We start from the raw sequence: 15,934 nt of genomic DNA on the forward strand, positions 1-15,934 counted from the left end.
CACACGTCTTGTAAAGCAGACTTCATTGTCTTCCTTTACACAAGCCCAGAGAATACAGCCGTTAATAAGAACGTGTGTGTGTGTGTGTGTGTGTGTGTGTGTGTGTGTGTGTGTGTGTGTGTGTGTGTGTGTGTGTAGGTGTGTGGCTGTGTTTGTAAACATCACAGAGATCAAAGAGTCTCTTAACAAGCTGGTTCGAACACCTGTGTCTAGCTGGAAGACACAGAGCTGACACAGATCTGGGTGTGATTTGGGCTCGGCGAGCCTCTCAAACGCCTGCTTTTTGTGAAAAAACGGTAACTCCTATCAGAACCATAAGGTGGGGGTGTCCAATTGGGTGAAAAAATGGTTGAAAAAGACCTACGTTTTTTTTGGAAAGTGTAACAAACAGCACAAAACTGTAGAAAAAAATAAAAAATGTGAAAAACAGGAAAACATGTTAGTTGAAAGCTAAATGGCCAAAACCTAATGTCACACCTGAAAGAGATTCCTGACAATGCTTTGAAAAATTTGATGCCAAAATGTTAAACTGGAGGAGCTGAAGTCCATAAACTGCAAAATCTGTGGATTTAACATGTTGTTGAAACAGTTGAAAGCCAAATTACTTACTGCCAAAGGTGGAAGTAGGAATAAAATGCCTTTTAAAATGTGAAGAAGTAATGTTGATGAAAGATGAACTGCATCCTAAACAGTATACACTTTAATTGAAGATATCAATAAGCTAAATAAATGCATAATAACTGGAAGTGTTGTGAAAGGTTTAAAGTTCGGACAAAGTCTGTAGCTGAAAATATGCTTAAGTAGTTGAATTTCAAAGACGTTGAAGTTTTGAAGCATTTGAACATCATACGATACATCTCTTGAAGAAGCTGAACATTTTGATAGTTGAACAGTTTATGTAGCACAAAGTATGTAGGAGATTAAATTCAATATGTCTGCTGCTGTATTTACTGTTGTTCTGTCTAGTCTGAACTGTCATCTCGCTCTATGAGTACTAACTTGTAAATAGCTTTCTCTGTGTGTGTGTATGTGTGTGTGTGTGTCTATCCAGACAGACAGGCATGTGTGTCTACCTGTCTGTGTCTGTCTGCCTGTTTATCTGTCTGTGTGCCTCTCTGCTTGTCTGTTAGAATAACAAACTGAAACTAGAAAATTCCAGGGAAATTTTGAGTGTCACAGGGGCTACTGCCGGGATAGGGTTAGGGTTAGGGTAAAAAATCTTCTCTGTGTCACTGTAGCGATGACATCACGCAGCCCTTGGCTGTCAGAGGTCAGGTCAGGAGCTGCCATTGCCATGGCAATGTGAAAATCTGCCCAGAATTTGGCTCTACATGGCTTCAAACAATTGCAAATTATGAGAAAACTGTTACTTCTTTTCAAAAACCAAAAACACCGTGAGAGACACTGAAGCCAGAAGTTTTCTTACAGTCTCTATTTTATTCAGATATTCCTTAAAATGAGTGAGTAAGCTCAGTGCGAAGACAGAGTGAGATTCTTTTGAAAAAAAAAGACGATTACATTAGGGTTCAATGAGAGTGAGACAGGTATTGCTGCCGGACTCAGCACCCTCGTTTAAATTTTGTGCAGACCCTGCCTGTCAAAGTTACATTTTATGAATCCCAACAACAATGTCTACATTTTGAGAAACAATTATTTGTCTCCTTTTTACGGTTTGGCCGTGAGCTCGAGTTAAAAATAAAAATAAAGGTTATTTTTTACTGCTTCACGCACTCTAGCCAATTGACACTGTCACTCTAACTTTGAAGAAAAAGTGATTTCCACTCCTTTGAGTGCTCATAGTTTGAAAAGTTTACATGTAAAAACAGTTTGGTGTTTTGGAGAGAGCAGAAGTTTTCCTCCGTTTTACAGTTTGAATCACATTTCTACGCGCAGGTTTTTTTTTTAAATTCCAATGCATTCCTAATGCATTATTATTCCCAGTATTTTGGGAATAACGTTGGGAAAAATTGGAATTTTAACACCAAAAGTCAGACGCACATTTTGATGTATATATTACTGGGGTTTTCTCAAAGCTGTGGGACGAGTTACGCGCCAAAATTTGGCGGAAGAATAATATGTATGAGGAATAATATTAAGAGATGCCTCGGAGCTGAGCACCCGTGGCACTAATAAAGATTTGAACAACAATAGTGTGAATGCTGCAGCATACAGCACACTAATAAGTATGCAGAATAATATATGCATTCAATGCTATTGTATTGCAGACACAATAATAAGTATGCAGAATAATAATATATGCCTTTAATGCTTTTGCATTGCAGGCACATAATAACCATGCAGAATAATAATATATGCCTTCAATGCTATTGCATTGCAGGCACACAATTAAACATGAATACAGTAGAATAAAATAAAGCAATACAGCACTGAATGCATTTATGTATGCAAGTATACGTATGCCTAGTCCTTACCAGTTGTCATATTTGGGAAGCTTCTTGACCATCCCTTCCTTCTCCAGACCTGCCAGGATGTTGGCTGTTTCCTCTGGCGTTCCCGTGACCACATGTACACCAGCGGGCTTACACTCCTCCATGGCTCCCTTCACAAACTCAGTCACCGCTGGGGGCAGCGAGGGGATTGAGGCCAGTGACCGAATCCTGACACCTGCCCCAACACCACCCTGTCTGTAAAAGAAAGTAATCTGTTATTCTTTTGACTCATTATTAGAGATTAGAGGGGCTGTAGTAGCTACAGTACCCCTCTTCCATTGTGTGGAGTTCATTTGTGGGGTAGTTGTTAGTGCAACCTGAGACCCTCACCCTGACTTTTCCACATACAGAGACATGCAGGGGCTGGCCTATTGTTTGTTAGTAGCATGATATTCACAAATACAAACCACTGAGAGGGCTGCTGCTGTGCAAGCTGTTAAAACACAAGCATAATGTATGTGTGTGTGTCTCCAGCCTGTCACTAGCAATGGCCTAACAATGGAAAAAACAGAACAGTGTATGTTCTTATTTTTTTTGTCTGTCTGTTTACAGTGTGGATTACTCAAGATGACCTCTTCAGAAAAATATAAAAGATGTATTCTTTATCCTCAAATGAGAGACAACTGCAAATCCACATTTTAGCAAGACTGCTCTCAAACTAGTTTCAACCATAAATTGACCCACTTTCTCTCTCCAGTCAAAAATCAGTGGGGGCGTCATGTGGCGTAGTGGTCTAAGCAGGTGCCCCATGTGTAGAGGCCTCACTGCAGTTGGCCCCGGTTCGAGTATCGAATCGGACGGCCCTTGTTGCATGTCATTCCCCTTCTCTCTGCCTCCCCATTTCCTGTCTCTCTACTATCCTGTCCAATAAAGGCACAAAAGCCCAAAGAAATATACTTAAAAAAAAAAAATCTGTGGCTAATTTGACTGCAAATACAAATCACACTCTGCTTTGGCTGTTGTTTCAACAACAAGAATGCAGAGGTCCTGGGGTGCCCCGGTGGCTCACCTGGTAGACAGCCTACCATTTAGTTCTTATTGCAGAGGCCCAGTTCCAAGTCCAACCCGTAGCCCTTTGCTGCATGTCATCCCCTCTCACTCTCTCCCCAACTTTCATGTCTCTCATCACTGTCACTGTGATAAAGGCAAATATATATATATACACACACACACACACACACACACACACACAGACGTACATACTTCTATTCATGCATACACACGTATCTGGTCGGCTCATACAAAGGGCACAAGCAGCAGGCATGCTCAAAGAAGAGAACATGTAACTAGACAGTGATAGGGCAAAGAGCTGAGGACAGTTTAATGCCAGCAGAATAGTTGACCTGTGCCACACCAGGTGTGTAACCATTGATGTAGGAGTGATTAATCATGAACAGACTCCAGTTGTGCAACAAAAGCTGACTCAACACATAGTGACAGACAGACTGGGAGCTGAATTTGACATTATTTAATGTCTGTTGAATTTTGTAATCTTGGCAATAATTTGGATTTCCCTACCACAGTTTGTGGATGGCTGTAGCTTAGGTACCATGTTCACCATCAGAGTTTAGCATGTTAGCATCACTAATATTAAGCAGTGAACAAGTTGTGAAAAATTTGTTCTGCAGGTATTTGTACATAAAAATAGGTACTGGACAAATTAAAATGTTGGACTGATTATGGTTCTAGATGAAGAGGGTCACCAAAGTTGTTACAGATAATCCTGAGGGAAATATGGAGGTCTGAACCTAATTTCATTCCAATCTATCCAATAGTTGCTGATATATTTTAATCAAAACAAATGTCAACCACATGATAGTGCTAGAGAAATAGTCTCTGCACCCATTAACCATGCTCCATTTAAATATTTATCTTCTCCGTAAAAGAAACAGGACAGGTTTTCAGGTCTTTAGACTTTTTCACTAAAATCTGAACAAATACATGAATAAATAGCTGAAGGGGAACTAAGGGAACATTAGTGTTTCTGTATCACAGTTGCCCAGAATGACCTTTAGCCCCAAAAAATAAAAGGCAGTTTGTCTGATCTGGGATATTAAATGAACCAGTCTGCTTAAATTAGCTCTATGGTCCTTTAGTCTCTTTCTTCCTCACACTAAATCAATTACCTATGCTTGCAATCAACCACCCTGTTATGCCACCAATTACTATAACCATTTGGGTGGCGCTGAACATTATATGTAGTGTGATTTGGATTAGGAAAGGAGATGAGCTCGATTGAATTTGAATGTTTTATTTAACAGAAGCTAACGGTATGTTCATTTGCTGACTGAATCTCAGACAGTGGCTGACTTGAGACAAAAGATGAAGGGAGAAGCAGGAGAGTGGATCAGCCTCTATTCTTTCTGCTTTGCACTAAAAAAAGCTGAATCTTTTAGAAATCCTGAGCAGACTCTGATGAACTTTGCTCCCAGTTTCCCTGCAGCCATTCATCCCCTCATGCCTTTGTCTCTGCTTCCCCATTCCTCACCCCATCCCCCATACCTGATGAGCACAGGCATTCCTCAATTTGACAAATTTAACATAACCTTGCCTCTGTTGTTAAGGAGGTTAACTATGATCTAAGGGACATTATCCAGAACAGAACAGAGGAAACAAATAAGCCTGATCTGGTATCCATACCCCTAACTGTCTCTTGCCTCCAGTTGAACAAGTTTTCCTCCAAACACACCTCCAAATCAGCAAGCCAATCATCATACACCACAGGCACACACGCCTACACTCCCCCTTAACCACCCTGATGGATCCTGGTCAATAGCCTCTCCTTAGGGCAGAGTCAACACATGGAGCACAGACTAGAACATGAACACGTGCTGCATATATTAGCCTCACACACACAGTACGGTAAGTACACGGGGAAAAACACACGGAACATGCTCAGGGACATTCAGGCAAACAGAGGAGTGATGAGTCCAGTCATTAACAACCTCTCAAGCAGAAATACAAACAGTGCACAGGAGCAGGGGCCTCCTGACAGACACATGTCCTGCCATGGTGCCACTCTCATGCATTTTTAATGAGAAGATAAAAGCACATAGTGTGTGTCATCACAAAGGGGTGCTGGGGGAATGACTCCTCTTAAAAATACTACCTACTACTTTGACATGTTTGATATATGGACGTTTACTGTACATGTCTATGTTCAGGGATCTGAGGTCTCCGACATCAAGTCTGACCAGTTTCTGCCTGCAAACAGCAGCAGCTGACATACAATGAAGAATCTAAAGTAACTCCTCAAAACAAAACTTCAAATGTCTGACTTTGATAATAATTTCATATTGGCTGAATGATGGAATGAATGCAGGCTACCTATCCTATGCAGTGCGTGTTTTCACTTTTTAGTTAACTAATGGTCAAAATGGATGTAACTGTGTGTATTAATCCCCCTGGGCCTGATAAACTGTTTCCTCTTCAGTGGTTAAAAAAAGAAAAAGATCGCAAAATGGTGTATATTAAACGGGCAGGGCACGAAGTTGTCCACAAGACATTTTCAAAAAAATTTCTAAAGACAGGCTAAAGAATTGGCATTCATTCATATATAGCAAAAAACATTTAGCTGAAGCATAAACACCGTCTGGGCAGCTTAGTGTCATTGACTAGCCGTGATAAATGAGGTTTAGTCAGCCTGAGCCCATGAAGCTAAAACACAATTTAAATTCAAGCGAGGACACAAAAAGCCACAGTTACTGACCTCCGGATGGCTCCCAATAAAAGACTCGACATCTTAGTTGCAGAGTAAAATTGTCTTATACAAACTAGCCGTGTAAAAGGCTAATGCAGGTGATGTGAGGAGGTGAAGTGAAGAGCCGTGTCAGAGCCGCTCACAGCTCATATCTGCGCTGAGACGAGACCTTGCACTTTGGTCACACCGAAACACCTGGATGCTGCTGACCACAGATAACAGAGTCCACTGCTTGTTCCTGCTTTCAAACGTCTCTAACATGCAGCCTAATTAGTAGTTTCTGTCCATAATGTTGCGTCCACTCCTTCAAACAACTGAGTTACCGGCTGATGCAAGTTTCACAGTCGCTGCACCGAAAACCAGCGTGGAGACACAACCCGGAAACACGAGCACACTGATCAAACCGGGTGTCACATGAGCCCCTCCGAATACAGCTGGATGAGAGCATGAAAAAATGCCATTTCTGTTAACTAATTTATACAACAATATAATAATTTATTTAACCTAAGTTTAGGTGTTTTAGGCCAATCTGAGATGACCCTGGTGACATCCTTAGAAATTTCAATTTCAAAAGACAGCTGTTTTCACAAGCTGAGCTGTGTTCCTCATGACAAATACCCTAAACATAATTTATAAAAATCGGTGGTTTGGCCCTTAACTGTGCTGAAAAGTAAAGGGCTCTCTGCATTGTGTTTAATGTTGATTTGTCTAATGTATCATTTCACCAATTATAACCCTTCCTTTCTCGTGGATGTATTTATGTTACTGTATTTGACTTTATTATTTAATATTATTTTATTATTGTTTTCAATAAAGTTACCAAAGTAAACCATCCCAAGGAACTTAATGAGATAATAAAACAAAGGTTTCAAGAGGCAGAGTGCAAGTGAAATGGCTTCGCTCAGTCTACTCTATATAACAACAAAAGGCAATGTTCAAGAATCAAAACTTGAAAAAGCCAACAAAATATTTAATTAGAGACTGTCATAATTTTTGACTATTGGAGCTCAAATTTCCAACAGTTCCCTCTTTGTGTCAGGGTTAGCATTGCGTTTGGATTAGGGCGGAGCCTGGAGTGCTACCCACTGAGGGTTTATAGTTCTATTATTCCAGGAGAATATTGTTGTAATGATCACTTTTACAACACTGATAACTGATAAGCATTTTGCTTGAGTGAAATAGCTGGAGTTTCAGAGTTGAGCCAGAAGGAGGAGTTACCCTCTAAAAGTACAGAGCAATCAAGTCTGTCTGCATCTGTTTTTTAAATAGTGAATTTCCTGTTAATGTTTCCCTCTGGTAACTGGGGGAGGGGTCTCTTACACACACACACACACACACACACACACACACACACACACACACACACACACACACACACACACACATATATATATACACTCAGAGAGAGGGGAAGTAAAGGGGTGGGAGTTGGACAGGAGACTGTACTGTAGATAGGAGATACTGAGAGATAGCCCTCCTATCTCATGGTCTCTGATAGTCAACCAAAGAGACTCTCAGTGCACATGGATAACACAGACACAGACACAGACACACGCACGCACGCACGCACGCACGCACGCACGCACGCACACACACACACACGCACACACATACACACACACACACTTACTCTCTATGAATGAATGCCTACATGCTAAAAGGCCATGGTTATGGAAGGTGACATTCAGAAATGCAGCAATATGCACAGAAGTAACAGAAGCCTGAATATTATTTGTCAATGAAAGATCATAATGGGTGATCACCCATCTGTTGCTATTTGAAGTCTCATCCTAAGTGTTTCACCTTTTTTAAAGGCCAACAACCACAGTCTAAAGAAATCTAAATATAAACTGCAGTACTGTGATGGTGAACATTGGCATGACTTCTGTGTTGTTGCGTGTGCTGACTGTAACCTGTAAATGAATGATCTCACTGATCTCATTGTTCAACTCATATGAATGTCAGAGAAAAAAAACATATTTCTGAAAAAAAAAATCAACATCATTATTTTCTTGTTACAGTAATGATCTGTTGATCAATCAAGCCACTGAACTGTTAAATGCAAATTAGTTTAAAATCTTCAGTGAACAGACATCGTCTTCAAATTTCAACTGTATGGTTTTGTTAGGGAGCTGGGAAGCATCGCCCTCACTTCACACAAGGTGAAAAAACACATACACATTGACTCTATAAAGTTGGACAAACAGACCAGTAAAGGAAGTATGTTGTGCACTCTCTCTTTGAGGTCTACTTCTGGGGGGGATGTTTTTCATGTAGTCCACACATAAGACTTCAGCCACAGAGCTTAGGCTGGACCAGGTCAGAGAGGACAGAGGGGAGGGTGTAGAGAGTTTTTGGTTGGGTTTGTTTGGTATTTGTCAAGTTTATTATGTATTCTATTTATCCTGTATTAGGCAATAGTCATTTGTATTGCATGTACTGTATGTAAATATTGATGTTATTCTATTTGATATTGAGCTGGTAGAGACTCTACGCACATATACCAGGTGAGAAAGTAGCATTAGTGTCAGGGTCAGGTTCTCTGTGGTTGCTGTGCCTGCAAAGCTGCTTTTGTTGTATACCAGCCTGTTACATGTTTGTGATACTATTAACAGTTTTTGTACCTTTTTAAAACCTTTTGTGGGCACAAGTAAAAAGAAAAGCTCTGGAAAAAAACTGCTTTTCTGATGCTGTTTGTTCCTCCACCACACTACACCTTAATCTGGCAGCTTTCACACTGTTTGTAAGGGCACACCATCATCAAAATCTACAGGTTCTATTTGATTATATTTGAATAGAACTATATCAGGTACACCAAAAAGCGTGCTAGGAGTATCATACAGTTAGAAACACAATGTAATGTGATAAATGACATTAATGATGTAAGCAGCTGATATCTAAAAAAGGTCAGAGAGTTGCTTTCTGTAGTCATTTAACTCTCAGCAATAAATGTCAATGAAGCTTCCTTACTGTGTTTCAGAAAGTGAAACGACAGTAGAAGAACTGTGAGCCATGTTGAAATGATAGTGTCAAAATGTAAATGTCACTCTTTAAAACATCTAGACATGAAACTATACATATCAGCAGTGGTGGAAGAAGTTCTCAGATCCTTTACTCAAGTAAAAGACAAAATACCACAATGTACAATTACTCTATGACAAGTAAAAGTCCTGCATTCAAAATTCTACTTCAGTCAAAGTAGATTATTGCCACCAGTGTGTACTTAAATTTTAAAAGTAACACTATTTTTTTCTTGCACACATCATAATAATTTGTGCACACAAATTGTTGTCCATTTAGTAAGCTAAAAACAACCAAGATAATAGTTCTGGGGGGCTTTAGGGGCTCTACTGTTTCACTACTGTACAATTCCAGCTTTATCATTTGATTTTTAGTACATGGTGACCACATGTAAATCCAGTAATAATAGCAGTGAAATAAAGCTCTTCAGAACTAATTACAGTAGAATACAATAATTGTTCCATCACTGCATATCAATGTGCATACTGTACTGTTGTCTTTCAGTTAATATGGTCTGCCTGTAACAGTGGAAGGTTGTGATTAGACCCACACATGGACCCAATGTACAATGACACAATTTACTTGTTCCTAAAGGTATTTTCTCTCTACCTCCCTCCACCCATCCCTCCCCTACTTTTCTTCAGATAGATGACCTTTGTCCTCAGTACTTCTCAACAAACTCCCTGAACCAAATAACACACAGCAGAGTTTTAATAACTCACTCAATCAAATCACAGAATCAATAACTAATCATGCTCATGCTGTAAACAAATCCGGCTTTTGCCCTTTGGGTCCAACCTCGAATGATACCTCATGCCTGACAAGTGATGTATTACTGTGGTGCTGAAGACTACAGCTGTTCAGACATATGTTAATAGGCTTTATACAACAGGGTTTAAAAGGAAACAACTGCCTCTTCTGTCCACTCAGGATCCTGTATTTGTTTTAGGCTTTATCCTGGCAGTGTCCACACAGTTCCTGATCAAAGAGTCCACATGTCATCACATGTATGCTGACGTATGACAGCAGATCCCTGAAATACTGGGTGAAGGGCCTTAGTCCTTAGTTTTATAGTAAACAATAGTACACTAAAGTTGTGCTGTTCTGATGTTGAGTGAGGACACCAGTGGAGATTTATCTTTATTTTGCTTTCACTAGGCTGTTTGGGTTGTGTCTTTTTGTAATTTAAATGTATGGGCAGAAAAAAGGTCTATCACCATTTTAAAAAATATTTTCAAATATTGTGTCATTTGTGTCATGAAGGAAAGTTGGTTCATACCCACTGCAATATAAATATGATTAAATTATTTTTCTTTAAAAACGCACACAAAAATCAAATGGCACATAACTTCACAGGTTTACTCAGGTGCTATTAATCATTGCCTACTGTACATCCTGTAGTTTGCCAGAGGACAGTTTCCTTCACTTAGAACAGCAGCGCTATCAGGTGGACACAGTCAGAACTTAGGTACAGATGCTGTTATGTGATCACTTTCGGGATAAGACTGATTTACAAATTCTTACAAAATGTTAATTTATAATACAGTTGTGCTACTCAATCAAAATCAAGATATTCTTTTCATATACATACATTATTGCAATTGATGCTTTGAGGCTAGTCAGAATATTTCCCATCAGTGGCTCTTGCTACGGGAAATGAAAAAACAACTACAAGCCCCACAATACAACAGGATCCTTCGCTATTAGAGTGGGAAAGTACGGAACAGTTTGAAAATGCGCTTTACTTTCATTTTCGCTTTTGATGCTGAGTAACTGAGCAGTTTTTTCGTGTCGTGCTCGGCCTTGAATTCCAAAGATATATAGCTTGTTATTGTTTATCACTGCTAAAGTTAAGGGTAAAACGCTGTTATAAACTTTATACAACGATAAATTACTGTTCATGTACAGACACGAAATGGCTTCTCTGGATATTCACCTCGGATCGAAGAAACAGGTAAGGACCAGTGTCTGCTAGCATGATTTCCATTGAACATTTTAAAGCCATATTCCTTTCAAACACCTGGCTGTGACGCTAACAGGTGAGCTAGTGTCCAGGTAAGAGTGAGTTTGACAACCAGACAAACAGCAAAAATCCTACAGGTCATTGTCAGCTGTGTAGCTACTACACGGCCTGTGTAGTTGTGTGAACAAGACTTTCCCACTGGCGCTCATAAGAAATCATTTCATCTCTTCACTGCAGGTGGATGACTTCTGCCAGAAGCTCACCAAAGAGGTAATTTATCCAGTAGTTAAAAATATTTCTCAAAATTAATCTTTTTACATTGATCCGAATAATGTTGCATAATAATATATATTTTTTTTTTACAACAGGCAGAAGAACTGGTTTCAAAGTTTTTCCCTCAGAAAATGGAAGAGCTGCAGATGTTGCTGAAGGTATGTCTGTGTTTTTATGAGGCAAAATGGGGACAAGGGTGTTGAGGGGATCTTTTCAGGGTTAACTTGGGGTCCTGAGGCAAATTAAGAATGACCCTGTTATGATAAATCCTTCCCCTGCATCAGGACATTTATGACTTGTGTTTTCTGCCAGACATCTTTCAGCTGTGAGGACATGGCGTCCTTGAAGGCTCCACTGGACATCCCAATGCCTGACCCAGCTAAAGAGGAGGCCAATCGCAAGAAGAAGGAGGAGGTAGGTCCCACACTCACTAGGTTTTAGCCTGTTTTCTCTGAAATTGCTCCTGTATGTTGGTTTGAAGAAGTCCAATTGGGGGCGTCGTGTGGCGTAGTGGTCTAAGCAGCCGCCCGATGTGTAGAGGCTGCAGTTGGCTCCGGCTCGAATCCCGCATCGGACGGCCCTTTACTGCATGTCATTCCCCCTCTCTCTGCCTCCCCGTTTCCTGTCTCTCTATACTATACTATCCAATAAAGGCATAAAAAGCCCCAAAAAATATACTTAAAAAAAAAAAAGAAGAAGTCCAATTAAAGCACTGGAGTGTTATAACTTTTATTTGTTTGTTAGAGTCAGCATAATTAACTCCAGGGCTGTAATTTGTTTACAGTTAATTGCCAAATTAAGAAAACACCTCCAGAAATTTTAAGAGGTTGAATGGAAAATAAACACCAGTGCCAGATTATGAAAATAAAATGTGTTTCATAAATGTTTTATTTCCCTAACCTTTGATTTTTTTCAGGATCACTGCATTAAGCCTCTCAACTGGGATTCTCAGCCATTGGTCTATATTTAATATGCTATCAATCAGTCCCCAGTTACCATTGCCAACAATCAATGTGCAATTTACAAAGGCTGTTTTACAGATTGGCAATGAGGGGGCCTTTTGAGTGATGTTTAAAAAAAGATCTGAATTGACATCTTCGTCTACTGTGAATTTTAAAATTTATTTGGCATTAAATGATATTAAAGTTATTTCTTTTTGTTGAACCTAATTGTAACTAGACTAGCACTGAAAGAACTTTGTAAGGAGCAGCAGCACCCTGTAGGTTCTTTATACAACACAGAATGATTTCCAGTGTCCTGGGTTTAGTGAGGGGGAAATGGGTTAGAAGAATATCTGGGATCATGTAGCAACTCAGTGTGGATGGAGCAGGGACTGCTACAGCTGGGTTAGGTTTCTTATGCAAAGACAAAATCCAACTTTTTGACATCTTTATTGAGATAGCCAAAGAAAATAAAACATGTGGGTGAACTGTCTAAGAGGCCATGGAAACTTTTCTGTTTCTCTATTGCAGAAGGAGGCAAAGGAGGGAAAGAAAGACAAGGACAGCAATAAAGAGGAAGAAGATGCAGGTAAATGTGTAAAGTAATAAAGCAAACTACTGATTGAAGTGACTGAAATCATACAGTGTGGTGGTTGTCAAACACTACGACACGTCACCTGTCACTTTCACAAGGTCCTCCCAGTTGAAGTTGTGTGATGACAGTTTTCTGCAGAACCTGATCATTGTGAGATGAAGCTAATATTTTGCACAAAGGTTGGTGTGGAAAAAATTTTATTGGTGGAAAAATGTGTTTTTCAAAGCATTGTTTCATTAATCTATGATTGCACAATGCAAACAATTCTAATAATATATTGATTGTAGTTTTTTCTATATAATGAAGTTGTTCTGTATAATGTAGTTATTCCACAAACATGGTTTAAGTTTTTGTAAAGACAGTCTGTGTAAACATCAATCTCAGGTCTTTTCAACTTATTCCTTAACCATTAATATTGAAAAAAAAATGATTCCTGTAACCAATGAGTTGTAAAAAATCCTAGAGAGGATTGTCTCAAATCGATTGTTGGAAGTCTTAATCAATGACAATATTTATGAGAAATTTCAATCAGGTATCGACAGCAACACAGCACAGAGACTGCCATTATAAGAGTAGTCAATAGCGCCTTTTACGCAGCTTGTTAAACACGGGAATGTTGAGCCATTATGCCTTATGACCTGTAACACAACATGCTATCTAAAATCACACTGGGATGGCAATATGTTATGAGTGGTCTTCTTAATGGTGTTCTTAATGACAACATAGCAGGATTTATGTGTAAAAGGGGCTAAAAATATCTTGATGAAGGCTGATGCAGGTGAATGCTCGGTACTGGTTCTGCTTGGTCTTAGTACTATGTCTGACATGGTGGCTTATGGCATTATTATAGTTGAGAACATTGATTGGTATCTCTGGAACTGTGGGGCTGGGACTGTAGTGGAAAGGAAATCCTCTTAGAAAGCAGTCCAGGTGAAGCACAACTGAACCAGAATTATCATATTGTGACTAAGTGAAGCAATGTTTGGGGATGTTTTCTCCTCCAGGCCCTCCCTGTGGTCCCATTTGCATCAATGAGCGAGTGGAGAGTCTCCTGCAGGAGGTCAAGCCTCAGATCCAGACCCTGAAGGAGAAGCTCAACACGGTCAGTCAGTCTCTTGTCTCCTTGTTCATTTTATACAAAGAGGATCAATGTAAATCTGAGAGTTAGGAATCTGCCTTTCAGTGCATATGACTTTATGTCACATGCCATGTTTCATGTGAGAGTTTCATATATATTCACAGTTCTTCTCTGGCAGGTGTCGATGTGGGTGCAACTGCAAATCCCTAAGATAGAAGACGGTAACAACTTTGGAGTAGCCGTACAGGTCTGTAACTGCTGATTTCTTATCTTAAAAAGCTTTTCTTACATTTCTCTAATTTATTGTTGATCTTCAAGGTGAATTTTAGCTTTGCTTTTGTCCAACAGGAGAAAGTGTTTGAGCTGCTGACCAACACACGCACCAAGATAGAGGGATTCCAAACTCAGATTTCAAAGTAAGCGCCCATACCGAAGCAGCTGCCCTTTCTTATCTACCCACACAGGTGTTGTCCATGTTTTGGCCAGTTAGAGCTCTTTCCAGGTTATGCTAGGAATTTGCTGAGGTCCACCAGTACACCATGTAGCAACCCCTTCACTTTAAAGTGAGAGTTTTGAAAGGAGAAATAACACAATATTCCTCTTACAAAAGAAAAGTTGAACTCACAGATGAACTGTGAATATTTAATATATCAATATATCATACTGAGGACTGTTGAAACTGAATGACAAGAAATTTCTCTTTCCTCTTGGTTTGTTAGATATTACAGTGAGAGAGGTGATGCTGTGGCCAAAGCCGCCAAACAAGCCCACGTGGTCAGTATCTCATGTTGTGTCTTGATCAGAGTACATTTTCATACATTTTCATAGAATGAATTAAGATAAAATAAGTTGCGTGACACTCGCAGACTGTGTGCAAAATAAAAGACACTATGTTCTACAACATAGTACATGGCTCATGTATGTTTTTGCCTGTAAACTCAGTGTTAATGGTTGTGTGTTTTGTGCTGCAGGGAGACTACAGACAGCTGGTCCATGAGCTGGACCAGTATCAGTACTGTGAGCTCCGCCTTGTGGTTTTGGACATCCGCAACACATATGTAAGATACACACACTTTGTTGTTTACTGTGAGGTCTCTGTGCTAACAATTTGTTTGTATACAGACATGTGTCTTCATCTGAAAAAATAAATACACAATTGTGTAAAATATGTCAAAACACAAGTGATAATGATAGGTATGATGTAGACTGATTTACTACATTTAGTTCTGCATACATTAAAATACTGCCACTGAAACCACCTATGTGGTAAACAGTGTATTTTGAATAAAACTACCTACACATCTGTAAAATATTCCACCTGCGTTCCTGCAGCAGGCATGGTGGCTAAATGGAACAGCATTTCTTCTTAATAAGGGGGCAATTAAACTAATTGCTGCACTTATGTTAAATTGATTGGTGCTCCATCCATTGTCCTGCTGTGTTTGATACTGTTAATGAACAAGGTGGTACAGGTGGTGATGAAAGGATCTGTTTGACACCATTATACAGTAGTTCTGAATCTGGGTAATGCTCTTTTATTACTCTCTTTAAACCTCTCTGTCCCTATCAGTCACTCTGCCTTATATTTCACACTGCATTTCTGCTGTTGTCTGTTTCGGACGCACTCTTTATTTCTCCCTGTAGGCTGTGCTGTTTGACATCATCAACAAGAACTATGACAAGATTAAGAAGCCCAGAGGAGACGGGAAAGCCCTCATCTACTGAGGCACACTCCCAGGCTCTCAAACAAGATACAACTAGTCTAGTATGACACTCTCATCAAGTAACAATACACCCACTCTGACAAAAATGTCCTCTTTTTCTTATTGTGCATGCATTTTGTTTCAGATTGCAAAATAAAGCAACATAAGTCTGATAACTGCCTGAAGTAATTTTGTCCGAATGGGAATCTA

General features: G+C 39.6%; 2 protein-coding genes across 2 annotated transcripts in view; one reads left to right on the forward strand and one right to left on the reverse strand.

Annotated features, from left to right (window-relative positions):
- pck2 (phosphoenolpyruvate carboxykinase 2 (mitochondrial)) overlaps positions 1-6,495 on the reverse strand; it is a 25,963-nt gene extending 19,468 nt beyond the window's left edge. The window contains exons 1-2 of the mRNA XM_023398033.2: positions 6,160-6,495; positions 2,433-2,645 (exon numbers count right to left, since the gene is read on the reverse strand). Of these exons, the coding sequence (XP_023253801.1) occupies positions 2,433-2,645; positions 6,160-6,191 (245 nt within the window). The 5' untranslated portion in view covers positions 6,192-6,495. The remainder of the gene's footprint in view (positions 1-2,432; positions 2,646-6,159) is intronic.
- Positions 6,496-10,911: 4,416 nt separating this feature from the next.
- On the forward strand, positions 10,912-15,900 carry psme1 (proteasome activator subunit 1). The gene is made up of 11 exons (XM_023398042.2): positions 10,912-11,125; positions 11,372-11,404; positions 11,503-11,565; positions 11,720-11,821; positions 12,880-12,937; positions 13,948-14,045; positions 14,200-14,268; positions 14,370-14,437; positions 14,741-14,795; positions 14,993-15,079; positions 15,666-15,900. Exons 1-11 carry the CDS (start codon positions 11,072-11,074, stop codon positions 15,744-15,746), a joined length of 768 nt encoding a protein of 255 aa, XP_023253810.1. The 5' UTR covers positions 10,912-11,071; the 3' UTR covers positions 15,747-15,900.
- The last annotated feature ends 34 nt before the right edge of the window (positions 15,901-15,934 follow it).

Source organism: Seriola lalandi, unplaced genomic scaffold (genome assembly GCF_002814215.2).
Source record: "Seriola lalandi dorsalis isolate HSWRI2012SDOR001 ecotype SW California unplaced genomic scaffold, Sedor1 jcf7180002054972, whole genome shotgun sequence".
Lineage (NCBI taxonomy): Eukaryota > Metazoa > Chordata > Actinopteri > Carangiformes > Carangidae > Seriola > Seriola lalandi.

What these genes read in the sequence shown, in the direction of transcription:
- psme1 (XM_023398042.2), top strand. Translation starts at nt 11,072, where the DNA reads ATGTACAGACACGAAATGGCTTCTCTGGATATTCACCTCGGATCGAAG. An exon ending in AGCTGCAGATGTTGCTGAAG is followed by an intron (nt 11,566 to 11,719) that starts GTATGTCTGTGT and finishes GTTTTCTGCCAG; the next exon opens with ACATCTTTCAGCTGTGAGGA. An exon ending in ACTTTGGAGTAGCCGTACAG is followed by an intron (nt 14,269 to 14,369) that starts GTCTGTAACTGC and finishes TTTGTCCAACAG; the next exon opens with GAGAAAGTGTTTGAGCTGCT.